This window comes from Lepisosteus platostomus, chromosome 25 (genome assembly GCF_059453375.1).
Source record: "Lepisosteus platostomus isolate fLepPlt1 chromosome 25, fLepPlt1.hap1, whole genome shotgun sequence".
Taxonomy (NCBI): domain Eukaryota; kingdom Metazoa; phylum Chordata; class Actinopteri; order Semionotiformes; family Lepisosteidae; genus Lepisosteus; species Lepisosteus platostomus.
In genome coordinates, this window is record NC_142635.1 from 2,766,028 (window position 1) to 2,790,317 (window position 24,290).

Sequence of the window (24,290 nt, forward strand, 5' to 3'; positions counted from 1 at the left end):
AATACTCAAATGAAAAGTTTTACTCTAAAGATGGAAGCATGGAAAACAAATAATTATTACAAATCCTGAAATGAAATAAATTGTCTCAAAAAGATAAACTTTTTTGCTCATTTGGCCATACTGTATAACTGTGTTTCTAGCCTGGAGGACAGAAGGAGAGACAGAGTGAGGACCAGTGGAGAGACAAGAGACCAGGATCGTCTCCAGGAATCAGCAGAGGAGTCCCAGCAGACACACTGTCCTCTCTCAGGTCTGTCCTCCTCCTCAGGACAGAGAGGGGGGCGGTCAGACTGTCACAGGATCCCCCTCACAGATCCAGCGGAGAGATGATTCACAGGTTCCTGGATACACAGTTGATAAACCCCGGCTCCAGTATCCACAGTACCCAGGGTAACCTGTACCAGCTGTGACGCTGTGAGAGAGAAGGAGATCAGAGTCACTGAGCCAGTCTGCTCACCTCAACACACCAGCACCTCTCTCTCCAGCTCCCTCTGCTGTCTCAGAGAAGATCCCCTGTGAAAACTGTCCTGTTATTCCTCACATATAAAATATAAAACATTAATATCATTAAGATCATAAATAATTCATATTTACACAGCAGAGTACCATATCCCTGGTCACACATCGGTAGAAACCAACAAGCACACAGTTAAATACACTGAAAATACAGTCAGTGTAACTGAAACACAACACAGTCAGTGCAGTGATTCCACAGCAGTACTAATTAAACACTCCACCAGTACAATACAGGTTAGTGAGGCTCTGATCACTGCAGGTGCTCATTTTGATTAGACTCATTGTTTAATTGAAGACTCAGAGCTGTAGAGAGACAGGTTGTGTGTTTGAGAGAGAAGAGACTCAGAGTTGTAGACAGGCTACTGTATGTCAGTCAATCTTCTCCACTGCAGTGGAGACACTTGTGATGTTGTGAGAGATACATTTCCCAGTTCTCTCCTTAACGATCTAGGTGCACTGTGAATGTGCATCACAAACACACAACACACTTACACTTCTTTGTTCAGGTCACTTCCATTAACCCATCTCCACGCACCTCTGCTGCTGTTCCAGCTCAGGCCAATCCAGTAATAGTAATTTGATACTAGACGCTTCAGGACCTCCTGTAGAGAGACACAGAGCAAGTCAGCTCTCCCTGGACACCAACACTCAGTCCAGCTGGCAGTGTGGAGATCACCGTCCTGACCCTGGGAGTGTGGAGATCTCACTGTCCTGACCCAGGGAGTGTGGAGATCTCAGTGTCCTGACCCCGGGAGTGTGGAGATCTCACTGTCCTGACCCTGGGAGTGTGGGGATCTCACTGCCCTGACCTTCGGAGTGTGGAGATCTCACTGTCCTGACCCTGGGAGTGTGGGGATCTCACTGCCCTGACCTTGGGAGTGTGGAGATCTCACTGTCCTGACTCTGGCAGTGTGGAGATCTCACTGTCCTGACCCTGGAAGTGTGGAGATCACTGTCCTGAGAGTGTCATATTTCAGTGCAGGATTTGTGGAGCTTGACAGGCTTGAGTACAGCCAGCTCATACCGGCAACTGCAGTCAACACTAAACTAAACTACTGCTCACGGGGGTTTATAGCTCTAAGGTTATGGGGTAAGTTGGTTCTAGTAATAGCACTAAAAACAGCATTTATTAAAGTAAGAAGGAGCTGGAATAACTGAATAACAAACAACTCGAACTACTCGGCACCATAACTCCACTCTCGCACAGAATTAGTCTGTCAGAAGTTCATAGAGAAGATGCAGCACAAAGAAAAAGGAAAATTACAAAAAGAATCTGATTCGTATTACAGGTCATGCCGATGATGATTGCTGATTGTCTATAATAAGCTTCCCAAAGAAGGCAATAAAATACAGCCCGCCTTTGTTTGTTTTTATAATTGAACAGTCCTGAAAGTGTTTAAAGGATATCACGACGTCCACAGAGCTGAAGGTTCCCTCAGGGTTGTAAAAGTTTACTCTCAGCCCCGGAACGTTATAAAAAATCAGACCAATGGGAAGAACTGGATTATTTCCTGGTTTCTTGTCTTTCTTTTTCAGCGTGTCTCAGTGTATCTCCCCCTTCCAGGTGTCAGCCCTGGCCTTAAAAAGAGTCAGGCTGCTATCGTCACACCTGTGCTCAATAAGACTCAACGACGACAGGTGCAATTCATGACCAGATTCCCTTATCTTAATTATCCGAAAAGTCTTGCTAACTTATTAAATATCTAAATTCATTGTTGTTATTATTATTAATTGTCAGGAACAGTTCTTTCCGGGCCCTATGCGCACGACACGATCCGAAAGGTGAAGAAACAATAGGGAAAAATATCATGCAGGAGTCGGTCAGGAGACAGGGGGGCGTGTCCATGCAGTGCTGGTGTCCGGGGGGACTGAATCCAGGGCGAACAATCCAAGGGTAAATCCAAAGGGGGAATCCAAGACGGGAGGTTTAGTCCAAGACCAGGGAATCCATCCGAAGTTAAAACCAGAACCGGGTCGGGACCGGCGGGGCAGGGAATCAAGAACAGGAAACTAAAACCATAACGGAGCCAGACGCAGCAGGACCCCGGGCTCTCACGATGCGGAAATCAATGAGAAGCCTCAGGCAAACGCCTGAATCTGGCTTTAAGGTGGAACTAAAGAGGGTCTGGAATAAGAAACAGGTGTGGGGAATGGGATAGAACGAGGAAGGGCTGGAGCTCCCTTAAGAGGAGGAGTAACAATCGTGACATTAATTGCATTGCCCCCAGGACACGTGTTTCGTCGAGGAGACGCAGGACCACGTGTTCTGGAACTGCCCCTTCCACAAGGCGATGTGGGGCAGAATGGACAGCAGTGCTCAGTTCCCAGGGCAGCCTGCTGGGGCGGGCACCCACCGGACTGAGCAAAGGGATGCAGTTCTTGCTTTGGCTGCTGGTGTCTTTAGGAAAACAAGGACTGTGGGACGCGAGGAACACTCTCATCCAGCACAGAGCGGGGGAGCGAGGAAAGGAGAGGAACCAGGCGCGCCTCAGAGGGAGGATGAAGCGTCTTGTCTCGGACAACAGAGCTCTGGAAGGGACTGTGGGCCCTGCACAGGGGCTAAAGAAGACATCCCTGTTCCCTGAGCTCCGCGGAGGACCGGATAACCGCAGTTTCAGAGCCAGGACAGGGAAAGGCAGGGACAACAGCAAGGGGCAGGGCTGCGAGGGACGTTGTTGTAACGAACAGTTCTTTCCGGACCCTATGCGGACGACACAGTCCGACGGAGTGGGGAAACACTGGGGAAACGTCATGCAGGAAAACAGGGCTGAAGACAAGGGGGCGTGTCCAAGGTGCGCTGGTGCACGGGGGAGGTGTGGCCGAGGCGAACAATCCGAGAGAGTAATCCTTAGAGTATCCAAAAACACATGAGTAAGTCCAAAACCAGGAGATCCATCAGAACACGGAATTAAAACCACGAAGGCCGGGTCGGAACCGGCAAACGGGGAACAGGAACGGGAACAGAGGTTAAAACCTTAACGGGACCAGGCCCTTCCAGGTCCCGGACTCGCACCATATGGAAATCAGATGCAGAGCCCGGATGAGCGTCAGCTCCTGGCTTTTAAGGTGGGCTGGGAATGGGGAGCAGGTGCCTAGAATAAAGTCTTGAGTGAAAGGGCTGGAGCACCCTTAAGGAGGGGGAACTAATATCGTGACAGTTGTGCAGCCCCAACATCCACTTGCTCTGATTGACTGACAATCGACAATCCCCCCTTTTTTTAGGACAGTTGTGATATAGTGGAGACTGCATGACTTTGCATGGCTTTTGCATGAGACATATTGTGAGATGTTTAATGTGAAATAAAGTTTATTTTGATAGAACAAAAATGGCCTGCTGAATTAATTTAGAGCCTACAGATCAGGCTGGAACACAGTGGGCATGATCTCACTGTGCCTGGTGTTGGGCAGCACTGCCTGTGAGCTGTAGAGCAGAGATCCATCCCCACACTCTCATCTCTCACTCTGTGCTGCTCACTCTGCTCTGTTCAGCGAAATTCTGTATATTTAACATATTCTCTGTATTTTAAATACCGTACATAGAAACAGCATTTTGGGCGAATGATGGGGAGAATATCTGAGATAATTAATGAAGAAATTAAAATTTTATTTGGAATATTAAAATTCTTCTTTCATTTTTTACACATTTTCAATGAAACATTTTTTTTTGAAAATGCAAACTAAACTCAGTGAGACTGCAGTGAATCTCTTGTTCTCACCATTTCTCTCTTGTCATCAATCACCAGCAGCTGAGCTCCCACTGACAAGCAGAACTGATTCGCAGACTTCCAGGATCTCTGGTCTGTAGAGACGTAGTAACATCTTCCACAGTCTCCCCCCTTCCATCCCTCTGGACAGCACTGCTGCTCTGTACAGACAGACACACAGGAATCACCTGGATTAATTCTGACTGAGCCTCAGGGACTCCTCAGGACTCTCCTCTGTACAGACAGACACACAGGAATCACCTGGATTAATACTGACTGAGCCTCAGGGATTCCTCAGGACTCTCCTCTGGACAGACAGACACACAGGAATCACCTGGATTAATACTGACTGAGCCTCAGGGATTCCTGATGACTCTCCTCTGTACAGACAGACACACAGGAATCACCTGGATTAATACTGACTGAGCCTCAGGGATTCCTCAGGACTCTCCTCTGTACAGACAGACACACAGGAATCACCTCTCTCAGTTCAGTTCAGTGACGCTCAACCACTGAGCTCCTGTACTGTTTCTCCTGGAGTCCTGCAGCACTGAGACTCACACTGACAGACGGGTCAGTAGTGAGTCTCCACCTGATTGTCACTGACTGTGTAGAGAACAGCCCTGAGGCTCTTATCCTCATGTCTGAGGGTCTGTCTGTCTTCTCAAACACGTCTCTTACCAACAGCAGCAGCTCCAGCCCCTGCTGAGACATGGAGTCAGGCTGCAGTCTGTCTCAGGAGAGTCCTGCACCAGCTGAGACTGGGATTTCTACACTCTCGTCATGTGATCTTACCTTCCCAGGAGTCACGGCTCTCGCCACACACTGCAGTGTTGCACGTGCTGACCAGCTCTGCTTCTGTTTCACCCTCACATCAAAACCACACAAATTACACACCCACTTACTTCTCCTTCCAGTAGAGGGGTCCACACCTGCACTCTCCATCTGCTTCACGTATCTCTTGGTTAAATTCATGTACTTCATCGCTTCATTCTTGTAAATCTCAGACGCATTGCTGCACATCGCAGATTCATTCCTGAGTTCACTGACTTCTTGCCTGAGGTTCTCCAGCTCCTTCTCCTTCTCCTCCAGCTCCTTCTCCTTCTCCTCCAGTCTTCTCTCCCAGGCTGAGCTGATCTGTGTCCCCACTGCAGGTCACAGTTCCAGAACATACAACATTATTTAATCAACCAGATTCATCTGTCTGTCCATCTATATATCAACTTCCTGTCTCTATTTACTTGTTCTATCAATCACAGATATGATCCAGTTCAATATTTAACAACTTTTTTTTTTCACTGGTCTGGGAGGGCCATTCGTTTCCATTAAGAATGCCCACTCCTTGCTGAAAAATGCGTTGAAGTCACTCATCTTTTAGCAGCGATGTATTAAAATGTCAGCTGATAGCAGGTTATTTAAATTCAAGGAGACGGCTGTGATGGAGAAAGTTCTGATATCTGAAATGTCAGATATGTTGGGATTAACAGTGAGGAAGAAATCAATATGGGGAAAAGTCTGATGACGGGGAGAGAAGTGAAAATATTCCCCTGATGATGGGTTCTTCAATCGCCAACTATCACCAAGACGAAAGTCATTCATGTATCTTCTGAGTCTTTAACAACAGATGCATGATGCTGTAAATGGATAGGACTCCAGTAAAGTGCTCACTTCTGAGGAGGGCAGAGATACCACAGTTTTTGCAAAGCATTTAATCGTTCCTGCTTTCGGCATGTGAATACAAACACCACAAAGCCCAAGGAACTGGAAAGAGAGAAACTCACCAGGGCAACAGGAAGCTCATGATGGCAACAGAGTTTTAACCCCATTTTTAATCTCCCATGAAACAGTCCTGCAGTTTCCTAAACACATTTCTGAGAATCAGATATGACTGAAGCTCTTATGCCACAGTACCCACAATCCTCTTGCACAGGTGTTGTGTCACATGACTTGCAATCTTAACCAATAGCAGAGCAGCATCAGCCCTGCAGCTTATCTTCTCCAGACTAACAGCTTGGAGCCAACGCTTTTAAGTGTAAATATCGGTGCCCCCGATAGTCTGTGACACTTACAAACACATCAGAATACAAGAGAAGAATTTAGTGTGAAGCCTGTCTTGTACTGGACGAGGTGATGCCATTCATGGGATTTATACTTACAGACAATGCCCATGACAGCCATGGCGAGCAGGAAGATGAACAGTGAGACGGCCAGAGCAATATGGAGACGTCCTCTATTACTGGCCTGGGCTGGAGAGAAAGAAAGAGATGAAAATTTTAAACACCCAGCTGACCAGACACTCCAGCACTAACCTGGCCCTGAGGAAGACAGTGAGAGGCATCAACACACTCAGCCTGACTGGACACCAGAGCACATTAATCTCACCCCAGGAGAGGCAATAACACCTTTCAGGGAGAGCTGGGATATGATGAGGATCAGGCTCTGGGACACTGGTACTGGACAAGACAGCAGGCAAACAGCGTGACTCGCTGGAAAACTAGATGGTTCCTGGACTCTTCCCTACCCTGTTAAATTCACTCTACACTGACCTCTCAGGGCTGGTGGGAGTGTGGAACAAGCAGCCCAGCCACATGGGTGAAGCTGATTGACCACCTCTTCTTTCTGACCTTTCTCCTGGTCTTAAATGAAGATCTGAGGGACACAGGCTGGTCTGTACTGTGTCTGCAAAGGGGAAGGGTGTTTAAAAACACTAGTGAGGACAGGGAGCCCACAGCAGCTGAAGAGCTGTGGAAAGGATTTTTAAAAGGGATTCTAATTACTTAAAGGTACGATATTGGAAAAGAAGAATGGACCAGTTCAATTGTGGTCCTATAATTGTAGATTACTATCTCTGTGTCCACTGCAGCTGAAATGCTCTGGAAAGTATTTTTAATTACCTTCTAATTAGAGGAGGAATGGACCAGTTCTATTTTAATCCTATAACTGCAGATGATTGTCTCTGTGTGCTCCATACACAAGGTTTAATTTCACTTCAGTTTTCTGACATCAGGATCTGTGACTAAAGCTGAAAATGTCACCCAGCTGCACAGAGGTCACATGACAGAACAGCTGCTCTGTGCTGGGCGCTGGGTGTTAAAAATACTTTCCCCTTTTACAGCTCGGGTACAGTGCTGCTTTAGAGGAACTGTGGAGAAGGGCTGTGCGTAAGAAAGAACAACAATGAAATTAAAAATGGGAAGGAAATCTAAGAAACGACTGAATGCGCGGAGGCCATTTGACTTGTGTTTCTGGTTTGGACAGCTGATTGAAACACGTTTCATCCAGCCCTTTCTTAGAAGAGAGCAGAGTATGAGCCTGAACGATCCAACTGGGAAGTCTGCACCAGAGATCTACAACTTGTGGTGTAAAGAAGTACTTCCTATTCCCCATGCTAAAGGGACTGCCTTGTACTTTCAAACTGCAGTTCTGTGTCCTTGTTTCCCTTACAGAGTGTCCTGATGTGACCATATTCGAATCCCTTGGCTTCTCTCATTCTCACGTCACGTCTCTGTGCAATCTGCTCAATCTGTCCAGTCTGCTCTCTTTCACGATGAGATTAATTTCTCTTATCCCAGTCTATGAAATCAGTCCCGTTCCTCTTCTTGAACTCGTAATGTAATGTAAGACTGTAATGTACTTTTTATAGCATGGTGACAGCTGGAGACAGTGGTTTAAGAAAGCTCTTAGCAGTGCCATTTTAACTTCCTTGATTTTATTTCCATATTGTGTGCGGTAGAAATGCAGCACAGTCTGCTGTGTTACCTTACACTGTCTTAGGTGAGGACAGAGAAGAAATCACACACAACGCAAGCTCACTGTCGTGTGTGGCTTTCTGTATGTGATGCGTATAGGCTCTCAATCGTTTTTCAGTTAGCAACGTTAAATTCCATTTTCCAAGTGTTCGCCCAATCCGTGATTTCACCTGTTTCAGTCTTTGCCTCCCTCCTGCTTTGTTTCTGCAGCATCTGCCAACAGAAGCAGTTTGCTGACTCTGTAAGAACCTCAGCTGCTGCTATAGACCAGGGAGAGCGAAGAGCCCACAGAGGAGAGCTTGTGGCTCCACTGCTTGTATCTGCTCAAGTCGAAGATGTGTTTTTCAATCCAGGTATGTATATTACACTAGATTCCCTGTGCTTCTGAGAATCAACCTTTTAGAAGGGACCTTATCAAAAGCTTTCAGGTTCTATAAATTTCTGATGCTGCGCACTTTCTTTTGATCTCTTAGACCTGTTGTTCGAAGAATCTAAGGAAATGACAAAAGTAACAGGATCCTCCCTTTCTAACTCCATACAGACTCGCAGGGGTCATTATTCCCTAAGTACTCTTCTAATTCAGCTGTACCATCACAGAAACTTTACCTGTACGACAGACGTAAGACTGGTCAGCAGTTTCCTGGGTCAGTTCTGTCCTTTTTTTAATAAATTCCCGCGTCCAATCTTTAACACCGCCATTCTAAGTGAGAGCAGAAAATGTCTAGCTAGGAACGCAAGAACTCATCTCTCATTTCCCTGCGCATCTCTGGTAAAATACTATGGGAACCTTGTCACTTGCTTAATTAGTCACTGCTAAAGACCCTCAGAGTTAGTTACCTAAAAATTCCCCATGACTGATGGAGCTTGTTTTATAATTTGGGGAATGCTATTGACACTTGCCCGATAAAACACTGATCAAGCTTCTCTCGTATACTCCATATCAGCACTGTTATTGTCTAGCAGAGAGATAGTATCACAGTGTCAAAGACAGACGAACAGGGAGCGATACTCACTGTGGGGGGTTCGTGGGTGTGCTGGAGTAGAAGGGGTGGTTGAGCACTTCTGTCCTCTTATATTAGTGAATTGGATTTCAGCATAAGTCACCTCTTCAGCCATGGTGTCTTACTGCCTCAGCGTCTTTCAATTTTACACTTAACACCCTCCGCAGGGTGATATAAGGAAGGATATTGAACGAAGAAGAGTCAGAAGGAGGGGTTTTGTAAGTTCCTGTTTTTTGCGTTTGTTGATTCAACGTTGCCTTGCCTTTGCAAAGACTCAGGGTGAGTGTCCAGCTGTCTCACTGACAGAAACTCAGTGTGAGTGTCCAGCTGTCTCACTGACAGTGTGAGTGTCCAGCTGTCTCACTGACAGAAACTCAGGGTGAGTGTCCAGCTGTCTCACTGACAGAAACTCAGGGTGAGTGTCCAGCTGTCTCACTGACAGTGTGAGTGTCCAGCTGTCTCACTGACAGAGACTCAGGGTGAGTGTCCAGCTGTCTCACTGACAGAGACTCAGGGTGAGGGTCCAGCTGTCTCTCTGTAAGAGACTCAGTGTGAGTGTCCAGCTGTCTCACTGACAGAGACTCAGGGTGAGGGTCCTACTGACAGAGACTCAGGGTCAGTGTCCTACTGACAGAGACTCAGTGTGAGGGTCCAGCTGTCTCTCTGACAGAGACTCAGTGTGAGTGTCCAGCTGTCTGTCTCACTGCCAGAGACTCAGAGTGAGTGTCCAGGCATGGACACTGGAGCAGCAGGAGAGGAGATGCAGGAATTAAACTAGGAAGAGGAATGATGCTGGGATGAATGACGCAGGAAACTGAGAGTTGTAGGATTGAAACCAGTTCTTGTTGGTGCTCTGATCTCTGGAGCAGAACAAAGAATCAAGTGTGTGCTCAAGCAGGAGAGAGCAAATATCATTGAGAAATTCTACAGAGAAACTTCAAAACCAGCAGCACATACTCAGCTGCTGTTCGAAGAAAAGAGAAGCGTGTCTGGACAGAGGGTGTCCGGGGTTATACTGGGATACAGGGACAGACAGAAGGAAGAGTATGTAGGTCTCTATTCTGTTTGGAGGGTGAGTGTTTCTTAGTTCACAATGGAAGGAAGGGGAGGGGTGGTATATTAACTCTCACTTCGTTATTGTTGCAGTATTTTATGTTTGTACTATCTGCGATTGAACTAGGTAGACAGAAAACGATGTTGTGTGCGTCTACATCTTCATCGATGTGGAGGAAAATCAGAAAGTAACCCACCTGACTCTCTCCAAGGCAGGTTTCTGAGTCTGCAAAGCAAGCACACTGAAGAACAAGAGGCTGGGAGCCAACTACCAATCAGTGGACTCTCGGCGCAGGTTGGGTCATGTGACTTCCTGTTAGTCGAGGTGTGAAGACAAAACCACAGGCATCACAAGGGTGCTTGAAGAGGAGACGAAAAGGCAAGACAGCAGCAACCTTTAAGGCGCAGAGAGTGATCGGTCGTGCTTCACAGGAAAGAGGGTTTCAGAAGCAAATTTCAGATTTAAAAAATCAAATAGGCTCTAATCTGTACTTGCAAATTTAGCCAGTGAGTGAGCACTGTGAACTTGTGATGGCCTGTAAAGTGACCCGGTTAGCTGATTTAAAGAAGTTTCTTACCATTTCCTCTTTTAAAGTTGGTGCCAGATAGGTGTTCAGAGTAAGAAGAGCTGGTAAGAAATGTGTTACCTGCAGAATCTTCTGGCAGATGTGAATACCCATAGTGCCATTTGACACTCTTCTGTCTGAGGTTATAGTCATTGCTGAAGGTATATGTCTTACTCTATCATACAATACATTAATCAGCTGTTCACTCAAACTGTAGCAATGATGAAGCAAGCTGACGAATGTAAAGGGACAGTGTGCTTAATACTCTAACTTGCCCGGCTGAGGAAACGTCAGCACTGGCTTGAGATCAGTGCTGTCGCATCCATGAGAACTGTTGGGGCGGAGGGCGGTATGAAAGAGAGATGTCGTGTTTAGCCAGGGACCCTTCATGAGCGCAGAGGGAAGTGAGAGACGATAATCTGACTTTCACCTGAACGTCCGTTCAAGAACACCATCATTTCGAGAAACCCACTTCACACAGAAGCTCCATACCTGAGCAAAAAGAGAGTGTATTGCTGGTCCCAACAGTGTGGTCTGAAGAACAGCCTTTCTTGCACCACAGGAAGAGATTCCAAAAATCAGATAACTACCTTGAAACTGATCCGATGACCTGAGTGATTAACCCATCCCCTTTTGCAGCTCAGAAAATTGGAGCGGTATTCCACTTCAGGGATTCTAACATGCAGTTCAATCCTTGTCCTCCAGAGGTCGCTGTAGGCACTCTAACCTCAGCCGTCATTATAATCAACAGTGATTCATTATACAATCAGAAAATTAGTCTGTTGGTATGGACCAGCAAACAAGAAAAGGAAAGAAAATTACATATGGATGTACAAACTACCAGCAAAAAAAAAACGTTGAATGAGTGCACTGTTATCCACCTGGTGCAGTACTCACGGACACAAGTAGCTCGTTTAAAAAAACCTGTAATTAATCACAGGACCAGAATCTAAAGAGAACAGACTCAGAATTGAAAATCACACACGCACATAATGAAAGTCTGACATTGACACTGGCGAGGGAGTCCTCTGTGAAAAAAGAAAACAATGATGTGACAGTGGTGATTATATTATCCTGGAAACAAATCAGGCATTTATAGTTATGTTCTCTATTTGTATACTTATCGGCGGTCATTAATCACACAGCTTCTTAATGATGAACGCACACTTTATGAACACAGGGCTCTAGAATTCTCAGCTGCACCCTGTGAACAACAATCCCTCAGCGGCACAGGGCAATAAGAAGTGTTCAAACACTATATCAGAAGTAGATGTGTCTATGGACAATGCAAGTTACATGATCAAGGCTTACAGTCTGCTCAGGAGGAGAGGATCAGCTGGGCGAGATGAGAGGCAGGAGTCAGGATAGTGTGGCTGAGAGCAGCTCGATAATTAAGCCCTAAGCAGTGGTGCTGCAGAGCTTAAATACAGCAGGCTACTGTTACTTGCAAACTGTCCTTCATTGGTTTTTCATTACTTTACACTGTATTTAAATTATCGCTGTCATTAAATTTATTGCCTTTTTCTTCCCTTCACACACAGCAAAATGATGGGTAATGTTTACATTTTCATGCATTGCCACTTTGTCTGTGACACTACTGAATAAAATGGCGGCATCGTTGCCAATAGATACATTCCCGTTAACCTGCAGGCTAATGGATGCATTTAGGATGTAAATGAGCTAAATGAAAGGGTTACACGTCAGCAACAGGATGTCGGTTTAATAAATGGCTGAAGAGACTACATCCTCCTCGTGGTGGACACTCATATCGAGTCTCTGTCAGGGCAGAGTGACACTGAAACATCTGGACACAGAAGACAGGAACTCAGAAAACTCCTCCCCTCTGTCTCTTTCTCATCAACACTTTCAGACTCTCACTGTGTGAATCTTAAGGAGATTAGAGCTACGCAGAGAGCAAAATAGAGAAAAAAGAGAGAGGGGACAGAATCAGAGACAGAAGCGGATCAGAAAAGCCGAGTGGAATACGGAGAAGAGGACATGGCTGATGATAACCTCTACGTTAACGTCAAAACCTCCAGAGTCCGTTCACAGCAGTGTCGAGCCCTCAGGTCTCCTTCAGCACAGCAAGAGGCTCAGCACAGTGAGTACAGGCAGTACAGGCTTCTTACCACAATTCGAACAGGAACAGGACTGCCAGCGGCAGGGAAAAGGCAGTTAACTGTAATGAAGTTGAATGTAATACTGCAGATACTGTCTGCGATAGTGTAGTAGATCTGATGATGTCCATTACATGCAATCGCTACTGATACTGTCTGTCTGCTCTGCTGTAATACTGTGTAAATGGTCAGCGACACTGTGAAACTAAAACTGTCTGCAGGTTTGTACTACTGCTGCTGTCTGCTATGGTACTTGATCACACTGTAAAATTTCTGATACAGCCTGTCTGTCTGTAGCAATGTTGATGTCTGTTGCAGTATAATTTCTGGCATCAGTGCCTCATCCTCTGTCAGGTCCAGAGCAGTTTTCAATATACTAGTGTCCAGTAGGTACAGCATGAATTAACCTCTGAGGTGCACTGCAGAGTTAGTGTGCTGTACTGGGTTCTGTCACTATAGATCCACTTGCCTCTCTCTTTCCAGCCCTGTCCAGGTGTAGAAGCTGTGTCCTGATGGCTCTGGGAGTCACAGTGTGTGTCCTACTGGCCACAGTCATTGCCCTGGGGACAGTCTGTAAGTTTCACAAATCTGATTTATCACAGATACTCGTGTGTGTTTGTGAGCAATTATACCTGACTTTTATGTCTCACAGTAGAAAATGAACTATGCACAATTACACATTATCGTTTATACCTGTGTACTTGACAGTCTTGGCACTAATAAATCTACTGGCTGCCAGGCTGTTGATGGAGGAGTTCAGGCTGATAGATAGATACTTACGTTATTGATCCCGTGAGTGAAATTGCAGTGCAACAGCAGCTTAACACACACAACACAGCCACAATGTAACGAATGATACAATAATTATAGTACAATACAAACGATACAATCAGTACAGTGAGGGGAGCACTAAAAGAGTTACTCACAGTCCGGACACACAAAGAACAGACTAGAACAGAACAGTACACAGAAAAATCGTATCACGCATATGAATATAAATATAGATGTAAATATAGATATAGATATAAATATAAATGTATTGCATGGGTCCCTGGCATATATTGCACAAAAAATGGTTGTAAACGGGAAAAGAAAGAGAACAGATGTAGCAGTAGATGTGTAGATGCGTTCAGTCCAGAAACAGGTCACTGTCAGTGTTGCCTCTGCCCAGACGCAAGGTGGATGCGTTGTACAGTCTTATGGCAGAAGGCAGGAATGACCTCCTGTAGCGCTCCCTGTTGCACCGTGGATGAATCAGTCTATTGCTGAACGTGCTCTTCATTTCTGCAAGCCTGTCATAGAGGGGATGGGAGACGTTGTCCATGATGGCCTCTAGTTTGGACACCATTCTCCTCTCAGCCACTACCTCCAAGGGGTCCAGGTCAGACCCAATGACAGAGCTTGCTCTCCTGATGAGCTTGTTCAGCCTTTTAGAATCCACTGCTCTAATCCCAGGGCCCCAGCATACCACTGCGTAGAAAATGGCGCTCGCTACCACCGACTGATAGAACATACGTAGCATCTTGCAGCGCTGATGCTCCTTTAAGGTTTGTGTTTCATGACCACAGGACAGGACTGCAAAATCTGAACCCCCAGCTAGTGCTGTTCCTGGCCTGCTGTGGGGGGTGTCTGCTTTTCTTTGAAGTTTCACACTTGTGGTTGTTGTGACACGAAGGCAGGTCTGAGACTGCATTCTGACATTTCGCTGCTGGGCGAGTGGTTTTCTAGCCACATGCTGACCCACACACCTGCTGGGCTCAGGCCTGTGGACATCAGAGCAGCAGCAGCAGCAGAACACCAGAGCAGCAGCCCTTGAGCAGGAGCAGGACTCAGCCCTGACCTGGAGGAGACGGACTTTCAGGACTCGACTGATTCACACCTGACTCTGGCAAATCAGAGTCACCTAGTCACGCTGGGACCTGAACAGATCTGGAAAAAAAAACTAGATGTACCTCGACCTTATAAGTAAGACAGCAACATGTACTTCGCTTCAAGATGTTCACATTGAAAAATGACATTGCTATTCTTCTGCACAAAAAACATCAGAAATCAGAAACCCTTAAGGTGGCCAATACTCAAGCTAGACAGTAACCTCAGCGTGGTTCTTCTGAAACTTTGTCTCAAAAAGGAACTGTATGCAAACACAAACTGTCTTAAAAGAACTTGATGAAATTTGTAGTTGAATGTGAATTGACGTTTTGTCATTGTGGTGTGATTCCATCACACTCATTATATAACTATACCGTGTCCCCAGAGCATGTCTACACTGTACTGAAGTCATTTACATCTGACCTACTGGATAATTACTCTTTCAGTGTGGAAGAACGGCTTGAAGCTGAGCAACGCTGAGCTGGAGAGGATTAAAAATGAGCTGGAGAGATGTAAGAGCAAAGTGAAAGAGAATCAGCAGCTGAAGAACCAGGGCCAAGTGGAGGAGTTCATGATCGAACAGGAAATGAAGCGACAGCAGAGCGCTCACCTGGAGGAGAGGAAGAAAGAGATCGACCCTGTTTTCTGTGTGGAGCCCTATACTGGGGAAAGAAGTAAGTGTGTGATTTTACAGGACAGAAGGAGTCGGAAGAAATCAGTGTCAAGGTGAATCCCTGATCCTCAGTCAGTATTAAGCAGAGGGATTTCCTGTGTCTCTGTCTTTGTCTTTGTGTCGGTACAGAGGAGAGTTCTGATGAACCCCTGAGGCTCAGTCAGTATTAATCTGGGTGATTCCTGTGTGTCTGTCTGTCCAGAGGAGAGTCCTGAGGAATCCCTGAGGCTCAGTCAGTATTAATCCAGGTGATTCCTGTGTGTCTGTCTGTCCAGAGGAGAGTCCTGAGGAATCCCTGAGGCTCAGTCAGTATTAATCCAGGTGATTCCTGTGTGTCTGTCTGTACAGAGGAGAGTCCTGAGGAATCCCTGAGGCTCAGTCAGTATTAATCCAGGTGATTCCTGTATGTCTGTCTGTACAGAGGAGAGTCCTGAGGAATCCCTGAGGCTCAGTCAGTATTAATCCAGGTGATTCCTGTGTGTCTGTCTGTACAGAGGAGAGTCCTGAGGAATCCCTGAGGCTCAGTCAGTATTAATCCAGGTGATTCCTGTGTGTCTGTCTGTACAGAGCAACAGTGCTGTCCAGAGGGATGGAAGGGGGGAGACAGTGGAAGATGTTACTACGTCTCTACTGACCGGAGACCCTGGGAGTCTGCGAGTCAGTTCTGCTCATCAGTGGGCGCTCAGCTGGTGGTGACTGAAGACAAGAGGGAACTGGTGAGAACTAGATCTTCTCTACAGTTTTACTGGAGAGGCGTATACTGTTTTAACTGGTCTTTATGGAAATAGCTGGGCAGGTTTTTATACAAAGGGCAACTTCAAAGCAGACCTGCACAGCTGGAAACACAAAGTGCAGGGGCAGTACGAGGATCCCTCCACACTCCCACAAGACAGGAGATCTGATACTGTCAAGGTGGTAAAAACACTTCCTTACACAAAGAGTGAGGGTGTCTGGCGCAAGGTGTCCCACCATGGCACAAGAATGTACTTTTTGGATGATCTTCAAGTCATCCATGAGAATCAGATGAGTCTTCTACCTTTTTTTGATAAACTAATGAGCTGAATCCATACCCGCTGCTGGTGATCTGCTCTGTTAAACTCTGCAGGAGATGCTGAGGGATCTGGTACAGGAGCATTATTACTGGATGGGCCTGAGCAGGAGGGATAGCAGTGCTGTGTGGACCTGGAGTGGTGGGAGGGAGCTGAACAATGAAATGTAAGTTGTGCGTCAAGAGACAGAGGCGTTATAGAGCTGGTGACACGCTGACTAGATATCTTACGTCCTTATCTTCCACAGGGTGACGCTGAAGGAGGGTAGCTGGGATGGGGACTGTGCCTATGGGCACTGGAGCCAAGCCCGGATCACTCTTTATTCCCGAAAGTGTGAAGGCCATTTGCACTGGATCTGCGAGCAGCGCTGTGTGAGCATGCCGGTGTGCCTGTCCTCAGGTAACAAGAGGGAATGAGACCCTGTGCCAGAGAGACTGAGTGAGAGGAGAAGACATAGGCTGAATACAGCTGTACACACCTCTGCTTCACAAACTCATCAGCTCTCCAGGCCAGCTTGTTTAAACCCTTTGCCAACACCAGAATCTCTTCAACTGGGCTGTTTTAATGATTTTCTTTAACGTGTCCCGAGCCCCTGGAATGGAATTAAAACACAGCCCTAAGGACACAGTGTGAGTGAGGTGTCACACAATCCACAACAAGGAAAATGATCTCTCTCCCACCATCGAGCAGGCACTTACTCGGTGCATGATGGCAGGTAGATCGCTAGAGATTTCCAGGTTTCTGCTGTTGGCTGCACTGGGAAGTGAGCAGTACTGAACCACACTTCCGGTCTTTACACAGTACTTGGAGACATGTCAGAAACCACAAGACGCTCTACGTTGGGCAAGGAGCCCCAGTTTACATTGAGCAAGTGGTGCTGACAGTGGTGCTCTTGCAGCTCCTTTCTAGAGCAGACCTACTGTAGCTGATCAAAGTGCTCAAAGCCTCTTATAAACCAGCTGGGAGTTGTGGGGGCTCAGTGACCCCTCCAATCCCTCGGCAGTGGTGCTGTCCTTCAGTGCGGAGCAGAGGCTCTCTCTATCATCCTGGCTCATGCAAATAACCCAAACTGGCTTCAGGGCATCGGAAATCCGGACTTTTGGCCACACGGAAGACCATCTTTGGGGGGAATTACTGATCTCCAATTTAAAACAAGTCAGCAATAATTTACAGGCTGAAAACCTGGAAGTAAAAACACAGCAAGGAAAGAACCCAGCAAATTATCTTGGATGATTAGAGTACAGGGTGCTGATTTCATGCAGTTAGTGTCTCAAAGGGATCTACTGTACAACCTGACCTCCACACCCTGAAATGTCCTTAAACCTCCAATACATAGAAGTCACTTGAAATCACATGTTTTTGTGCTAGTCTGTTCAAAAAAATGCAAGGTATTATATTGTTTCCAGTTACATTGACGGTGTCATATTTGGCACTCAATCTCAGTGAGAATAATCTCATGATCAAATAGATGGATCGACTATAAAGAAAAACTAAAGCATTGACTTTACTCTCCCAGTACCGCTGGAAGTAAAAATACTTGAATTCAAGGCAAACTTCAAGCATGCTGGAATGCATACACTCGGCACGAACAGATTTACAAAAACATCGGGATTCTGCGCTTGGATCACAGGCTTTCTGTGGGTGCCTTCCTCTCACTGCCTCCCTACTTCACTCATTCACTTTCAGCTCACGTTCACTCTTGTGGGCTTGGTCACTCACCTCTCCCTTCTCTGTAGTACGCTATTCTTCCCCGTCTCCTCTTCCTCCTCCCCTCCCTCTTCTTCCTCACTCATTCACTCCCCACCCTCCTCCTCCATCACACACCCCACTCGCTTCCACTCCCTCCCCCGCCCTCTCGTATGTGCATCCGGACCCCTGGAGACACATTCCCTCGTGTTCTCTCCGCCTGGCGAGGCCATCAAGCGAGCCCACGGCGCCATCCACAGATGGGAAACAACCCTCACAGTTATGGGGATACCCAGTAGTCTGTGGTCCCTTCTCATGCCCATAGGTATAGTTTCCTGCTTTTGGTGCAAGAGGAGGAGAGTCACTGGACCAGTATGGGCAGTTCAACACCCCTCTCTCTGTGGACACACACAACACACTTTTCCTCGCTCAGTCTTCTGCCATGAACCCAGCTCCACCCACAGCCTGTGTCCTTCCTGCTCAGGTCAAATCAGTAATAATGATCCAGCAGGACCCTTTCAGGACCTCCTGTAGAGAAACACAGACTCAAAACTCCCTGTTCAGGTCCAAATACATTGTTTTATCTTAAAATGTGTTGACTGAAAGTCTATTAACTTTATGCATTTGTTGGCCCTTTTAGCTTCGAGGATTGTATAGGTTTTGTAGAAGTATCTGATTCTTGTGTGTTAGTGCCTCTAAATCAATACCTTCCAAAAAATATTTAAAATCCACATGACATCGTCAGATCTGATTTTCCAGGAAATGCAGTGATGCTGAGACATAGAAAATCCCCCCCCTGCATTAATACTGAGTGTCAGGAAATCAATGTTGCAATATCCACTTTGTTGAACTTCCCATAGTATTTTTGGACTTGATCGGTTTGCTGCGCTTGCCTATTGCTTTAGGCAATTGCGACAGGTCATCCTTAGCTGGTACCACAGCAGGGGGTTCCTGCATTTGAGTTCCACCCAAGGGTGAGGGAGATTAAGTGGTCCAGGGCACCACCCTGAGGTCTCTCCCTTGCCTGCTCACTGACTGTCCTGCTCCCACCCATATAACTCCCTGTTTTCACCCCTGTAGAAGTGGAAGATCCTCACCTGGTCATTTCTGTGTGGTCGGCCTCAATCTTCCCAGTCTTCTTTCTTACCGGTGAGCCGACACAGAAAGAACTGAGGATGCTTCCTGATAACATTACTCTCCCCGAAGACTGAATTTAAGTTGTCAACAAATCGTTTTTAAGAATCTCAACCTGAGATCTGTTAGTAGTCTTGTAAGTGTCTCCTCAGATCACCTCTTTCTCTGTCCTAAGTGCTTTTGTAGGGAGCATCCCCAGGTGTAGCCAATTCCCAAATTCCTTCTTGGGAATGCATGGCCTGTATTCCCAGGACCGTTGCAATGCTGTCCTCCGGTGGTTGAACCCCGTTACCACAGTCCCAGCTCGTCTGTTCTGCTACAGAGACCTTCACTGTGCGTTACTGTGCTGGGGGGACCGTCAGAATACAGAAATATCCTACGACAAATATTTCTCAGACATGCTCACTACAGCACAACATGGTGTGTTCATGCTCCAGAGACACGATAGTACAGTACTTTGACACAACACGAACATGGGAGTGGTTGAACATGAGCATTCAGAAAGGCCATGAGGGAGCTCTGTACAGGTTTGAGCCTCCCTCCTGTACAATTACATACATATGTCTTTCTCCAGAGGAGGGTTCCACGTAGTCAGCTCCGTTTCTCCTCCAGTTCATTCTCTCTGCCCTCTGTTAAATTCTCAAGCCTCTACAGCTCTTTGTTCTTCACCTACAGTTCAGCTTTTATCTTGTTCAGCTCCTTTTTTTTCTCCCACAGCTCCTTGTTCTTCTCCAGCTCCTTGTCCTATTCCTCCAGCTCCTTCTCCTTCTCCTCCAGACCCTGTCCTTCTCCTCCAATTCCTCGATCTCCTCCTCTTGCATGTTCGCCCAGTTTCTTCTACTCTCCTCTTGTCCCACCTTCCTGGCCACTGTAACATCCATCACAGGTCAGAAAGCGCCCTGGTCTGCTTGCTCTCAACATGCTGATGTCCAAAGGCTTTATTCCATAAGGAAGACAGATCTACAGTCAGAACAAACCCGAACATTATACTGGTGCGAGCCCTATCAGGGTGTCTTCTGTTAGAAGAGACACTTCCTTGCATCACTATAGACCACACCCACCTGCTCAGACAGTGCAAGAGTCGACACAGCAACAGTTACACCTTCTATGAGAGCAATCAAAGGTAGAACAGCACGTCAAAAAGGTGGGTGTTGAACACGCTCAGCAAAGTCAAAACGTTTCAGTATTAACAAATACTGAATAGAAGAATTGAAAGGCAGAACGGCTGATCTTGGAACAGCTGTCTCAAAACTATAATTCAAACACCACAAGAGAGGCTGCTACACTACTGCTGGGGTGGGGGTGCTGATTTGTGGTTTTCTCTCTGCCTTGGCCAGCCAGGAGCTGACAGCAGCCCTGCAGCTCAATGCTGTATGAGTGGGGACTTTCCACTGGCCGGCTTTCTGTGTGCTTTTACCACAAGGCTCCAAACAGGGCCTATAAATACTGGGGCACTTGCAGGCTTCAGACGAGAGCCCTCTAGCTTTGTGTCCGCAGAGTTAGTGTCCGATGGGGTCTTGTCCCATTTGGATATGAAACCTGCCCCCACACACAGGGATTCCTAGTGACTTCTGACTGCCTGTTCTTCCACCCACCAGAGAGATCTCCCTCTACACACACACGCATGCATGCACGCACACACGCACACACTTCAGTTCATTGCAGACATACCAGCCAGCCTGCAGCGCTGCCGATACCAGCCACCTGCCAGCCTGCAGCACTGCTACAGAGGATACCAGAGACCCTGCCTCTCTGCTTCACTTTAAAATCATGCCACTTCTACAGATTACATTGCAAGGTGTTACACAAATTTCACAATAGACACTTAAAAATATTACACTGATTTACAATATGTTTGCAATAGTTGTCTCAGTTACTAATAAGGAGAAGAAGGAGAAGAAAAAAAGCAGTGTTGGTCATTTAAAAACACATTCTGCGGAAGACTTGGCACCACTGTCTGCTGAAATGTGTGGAACTCAGTGATATTAAAAGAGCCAACCATCTGCAAACAACTGACTGCTTTGGTAACAGCTTCGTAAAGTTGAAAAATGCTTCGAAATTGTTGTGTGGTCTTTTAATGGCCGACTAGAGTGCGTTTGAAGAGAACACAGTTTGTATTCTTCTCCACATCTCAAGTAAATCTTTAGAAAGCTTACACCACCGAGCAGTAACACCAGCTGGACTGGACTGCATCATTGCGCAGGTGTTTTATAGCTTTCCCGTCAATCAGATCAAACCAGTGCATGGGGAACTATGTGGATCCACCTTAAACACAATTTCAGTAACCTGTGTACAATAAAAAGTTGCAATAAAAATGCATGCTTACCCTACTCCATTGTCTCTGACAATCCATGGCAGTAATGCTTCTGACTTGAATGATGTCCTTAGATTTCCACAGCGCCCTCTTATGGCCTGGAGGCAAACAGGATTCCCCTTATATTCTTCATACTGTTGTGGTTATAATAGTCTGATGAAACTTCCACCCAAGTAATGTGTTTCTGTAAAAATCAGTAAAGATACAAGCAGAGAGCATGCAGTGTTTCGGAAAGAGCTGTTGCCAGTTGTTCTCTGTACCTGTGTAACTGAGAGAATGGTGATTGGAAATGGGCAGTATTCTTTTACAACTCCAGTCGCCATGCTGTTAAACACAGCAGGCGTGGGCCGCAGAGGTGTTAGTGTAACAGGAAAACTCCATGTCCCGGCTCCTCAGCTCTGAGGCTTTGTAACTGCATGAGAACCTCACGTTCTTTTTACACATCGAAAAAAAAATGTCCCACCCCAGACTGAGTATTTAGTTTTCTGCACCTGTTCAAAGACTCCTCTGCTGCCATCTGCTCTGTGCACACATGAACCTGTGACTTTTCTACCAGTTAGTGAGAATTTACAGGTGCCTCTCTAAAAAGCACACATCTCTGATGTGGCTTTAGTACAAGCCTCCGAGCAAAAGGACAAAATTAATATAAGATTCTCTCATCTGAGAACTCTCAACAGTGTATATGACTGGCCGGTGATGTCTTGGGGAAATAGAAAACCACATGCATGGATAGATAGAACAAATATTCAAGTAGGGAGCTGCGTCAGCATGCATAGGCTGCAAAGGAACAAGTAAAGGTGTACTCCCTGCTGAAAAGGGAAGAAAAGAAACACAACGTTTCGGCTGTGGAGTCTTCGTTGTGCTTCTTTTCAACTCATTGACTGGGTGAGCTGGTGTAGGTTTGAACTGAGACCCAACTCTGGGGGTGTGATGGACAGGCAAAACTCTCCTTCAGCCTGAGAGTTCTGATGAGATCATGTGACTTCCTGTTCTCAGATGGGCTGCCTGTAATGCTGATCACTGAGCATTTAAAACTCTTTTGCATTTGCTCAGGGCGCAGACCAGCCTTAGAGGAGCTTCATTCAAGAGCTGGGGGAGAGCAAGTCTCTTCAAAGAGCTTGACATCTGTAATGATAAATATATTTTATATGGCTGTTATGTTACAGCTCTCTAGTATAGTAGTATGGAAGCAGCCTCAATCCCTTCTACTGCAGGATAGCATCTGCATTTCTCAGATGGAAAACATGCTGTAGGAACAGACTGCTACTGTATCTTGTTCTGTGAGTTTGTGGCAGAAGTTCGAGAGGAAGGTTAAATTCGAATCTGGCCTGCATATGTATAAGTCTTCCACCCAGGACTTCCCTCCTGTATCTCTTTTGCGTCGATCTCACATCCCCATCTTCACTCTTCTCGCAGCTCCCTGGCTCAGTCCTTACAATAGTGAGGGGGTTCGTGCAGTATATTGGATGCGTATATTGGATATATGGATGCTGCACATTGGTGCATATTGGATGAGTATATTGGATATATGGATTGGTGCATATTGGATGAGTATATTGGATATATGGATTGGTGCATATTGGATGAGTATATTGGATATATGGATGCTGCACATTGGTGGTGGTGGAGGGGAGTTCCCATTACCTGTAAAGCGCTTTGAGTGGAGTGTCCAGAAAAGCGCTATATAAGTGTAAGCAATTATTATTATTATTTGCACTACTCCACTGTCATTCCCTCTGCTAGGAGAATCACACTCACATCATCCCTCTATGGGGATTCAGTAGGATCTTACCCAGCTACCAAGATCAAAACTAGCATTAGGTGCTGCACCAGTAGAGGCCCTGAAGCCTGTCTATTAACTGCTCCTCACTTTACAGTACCTTTCACTTTTATTGATGATATTTCCATCAGTGGGCTAACACTACAAAAGGCCAAAATTGCCAACCAAACTGATAAGTCTACCAAATGGCTTACTGTGTGAGTCAATCTAATAAACACTGCATGGCACTCAAGAGATTTCTCTGCCTTCATCAAGAAGATGTGAATCTTCTCACTTGCTTCCTGCTGGACTCTCACTGCTGAATTTGGAAATGAAGTGGAAGCAGCAGTAGGTCTCTCATCATAACCAGAAAGGGCTCTCTGGGAAGGAGATGCAAGCCTGTATGATCTTAATGAGTAAGAAGAGAAGGTTAGGACTTTGCTTACATATGTCAGCATTTTACTGTGTCGGTGGGACAGTGTAGAGTATCTTATATGTGCTGATTTGGTGATCCAGCCCGTTAGGGTATCGATGCATCTGAACACCAGTTCAGTTAGTGTACCAGTATATCAGTGCATCATTGCGCCAGTATAACAGTGCTTCAGTGTTATTGTACCAGTATATCAGTGTATTATTCCACCAGCATAACAAAGTATCAGTGTGTTACTGTACCAGTATATCAGTGCATCATTATACCAGTTAAAAGTGCATCAGAGAAATTGCAGAGCTTTTGCGACACAACTCTTGTGTTCTGGGTTTGATTTCAGGCAGGAGTGTATATTGTCCTTGTGGTTAGTCTTCCCAGTTGCTAAAGACAAGGTGGCTGGGCTCAAAGTAGGACACCGCCATGGACCAGAAGCCAGTGCAACAGGATAGCATCTCTGTCAGTGGGCCAGCTGGACACTCACTGTAACGAACAGTTCTTTCCGGACCCTATGCGGACGACACAGTCCGACGGAGTGGGGAAACACTGGGGAAACGTCATGCAGGAATACGGGGCTGAAGACAGGGGGGCGTGTCCAAGGTGCGCTGGTGCACGGGGGAGGTGTGGCCGACTACAATCCGAGAGTAGTCCTTTGGGAATATCCAAAACACAAGGG

At 46.3% G+C, this 24,290-nt stretch overlaps 2 protein-coding genes across 5 annotated transcripts in view; one reads left to right on the forward strand and one right to left on the reverse strand.

Annotated features, from left to right (window-relative positions):
* On the reverse strand, positions 1 to 20,402 carry LOC148640582 (natural killer cells antigen CD94-like). 3 transcript variants are annotated; one of them, XM_088619717.1, is made up of 7 exons: positions 10,221 to 12,434; positions 8,983 to 9,830; positions 6,377 to 6,466; positions 5,126 to 5,368; positions 4,233 to 4,381; positions 1,009 to 1,118; positions 1 to 412 (listed from the first exon to the last, which is right to left on the reverse strand). In XM_088619717.1, exons 2-7 carry the CDS (start codon positions 9,083 to 9,085, stop codon positions 286 to 288), a joined length of 822 nt encoding a protein of 273 aa, XP_088475843.1. In that variant the 5' UTR covers positions 9,086 to 9,830; positions 10,221 to 12,434; the 3' UTR covers positions 1 to 285. The 3 variants fall into 3 exon arrangements, with proteins under 3 accessions (XP_088475843.1, XP_088475844.1, XP_088475845.1); XM_088619718.1 differs by lacking the exons at positions 8,983 to 9,830; positions 10,221 to 12,434 and adding an exon at positions 19,081 to 20,402; XM_088619719.1 differs by lacking the exons at positions 8,983 to 9,830; positions 10,221 to 12,434 and adding an exon at positions 8,576 to 8,948.
* The window catches only part of LOC148640583 (C-type mannose receptor 2-like), a 17,236-nt gene continuing 5,506 nt past the window's right edge, over positions 12,561 to 24,290 (forward strand). For both annotated transcript variants that reach the window (XM_088619708.1, XM_088619709.1), the window contains exons 1-6: positions 12,561 to 12,690; positions 13,190 to 13,279; positions 15,022 to 15,249; positions 15,816 to 15,964; positions 16,354 to 16,463; positions 16,545 to 16,696. In XM_088619708.1, coding sequence (XP_088475834.1) covers positions 12,588 to 12,690; positions 13,190 to 13,279; positions 15,022 to 15,249; positions 15,816 to 15,964; positions 16,354 to 16,463; positions 16,545 to 16,696 — 832 coding nt within the window. In that variant the 5' untranslated portion in view covers positions 12,561 to 12,587. The remainder of the gene's footprint in view (positions 12,691 to 13,189; positions 13,280 to 15,021; positions 15,250 to 15,815; positions 15,965 to 16,353; positions 16,464 to 16,544; positions 16,697 to 24,290) is intronic.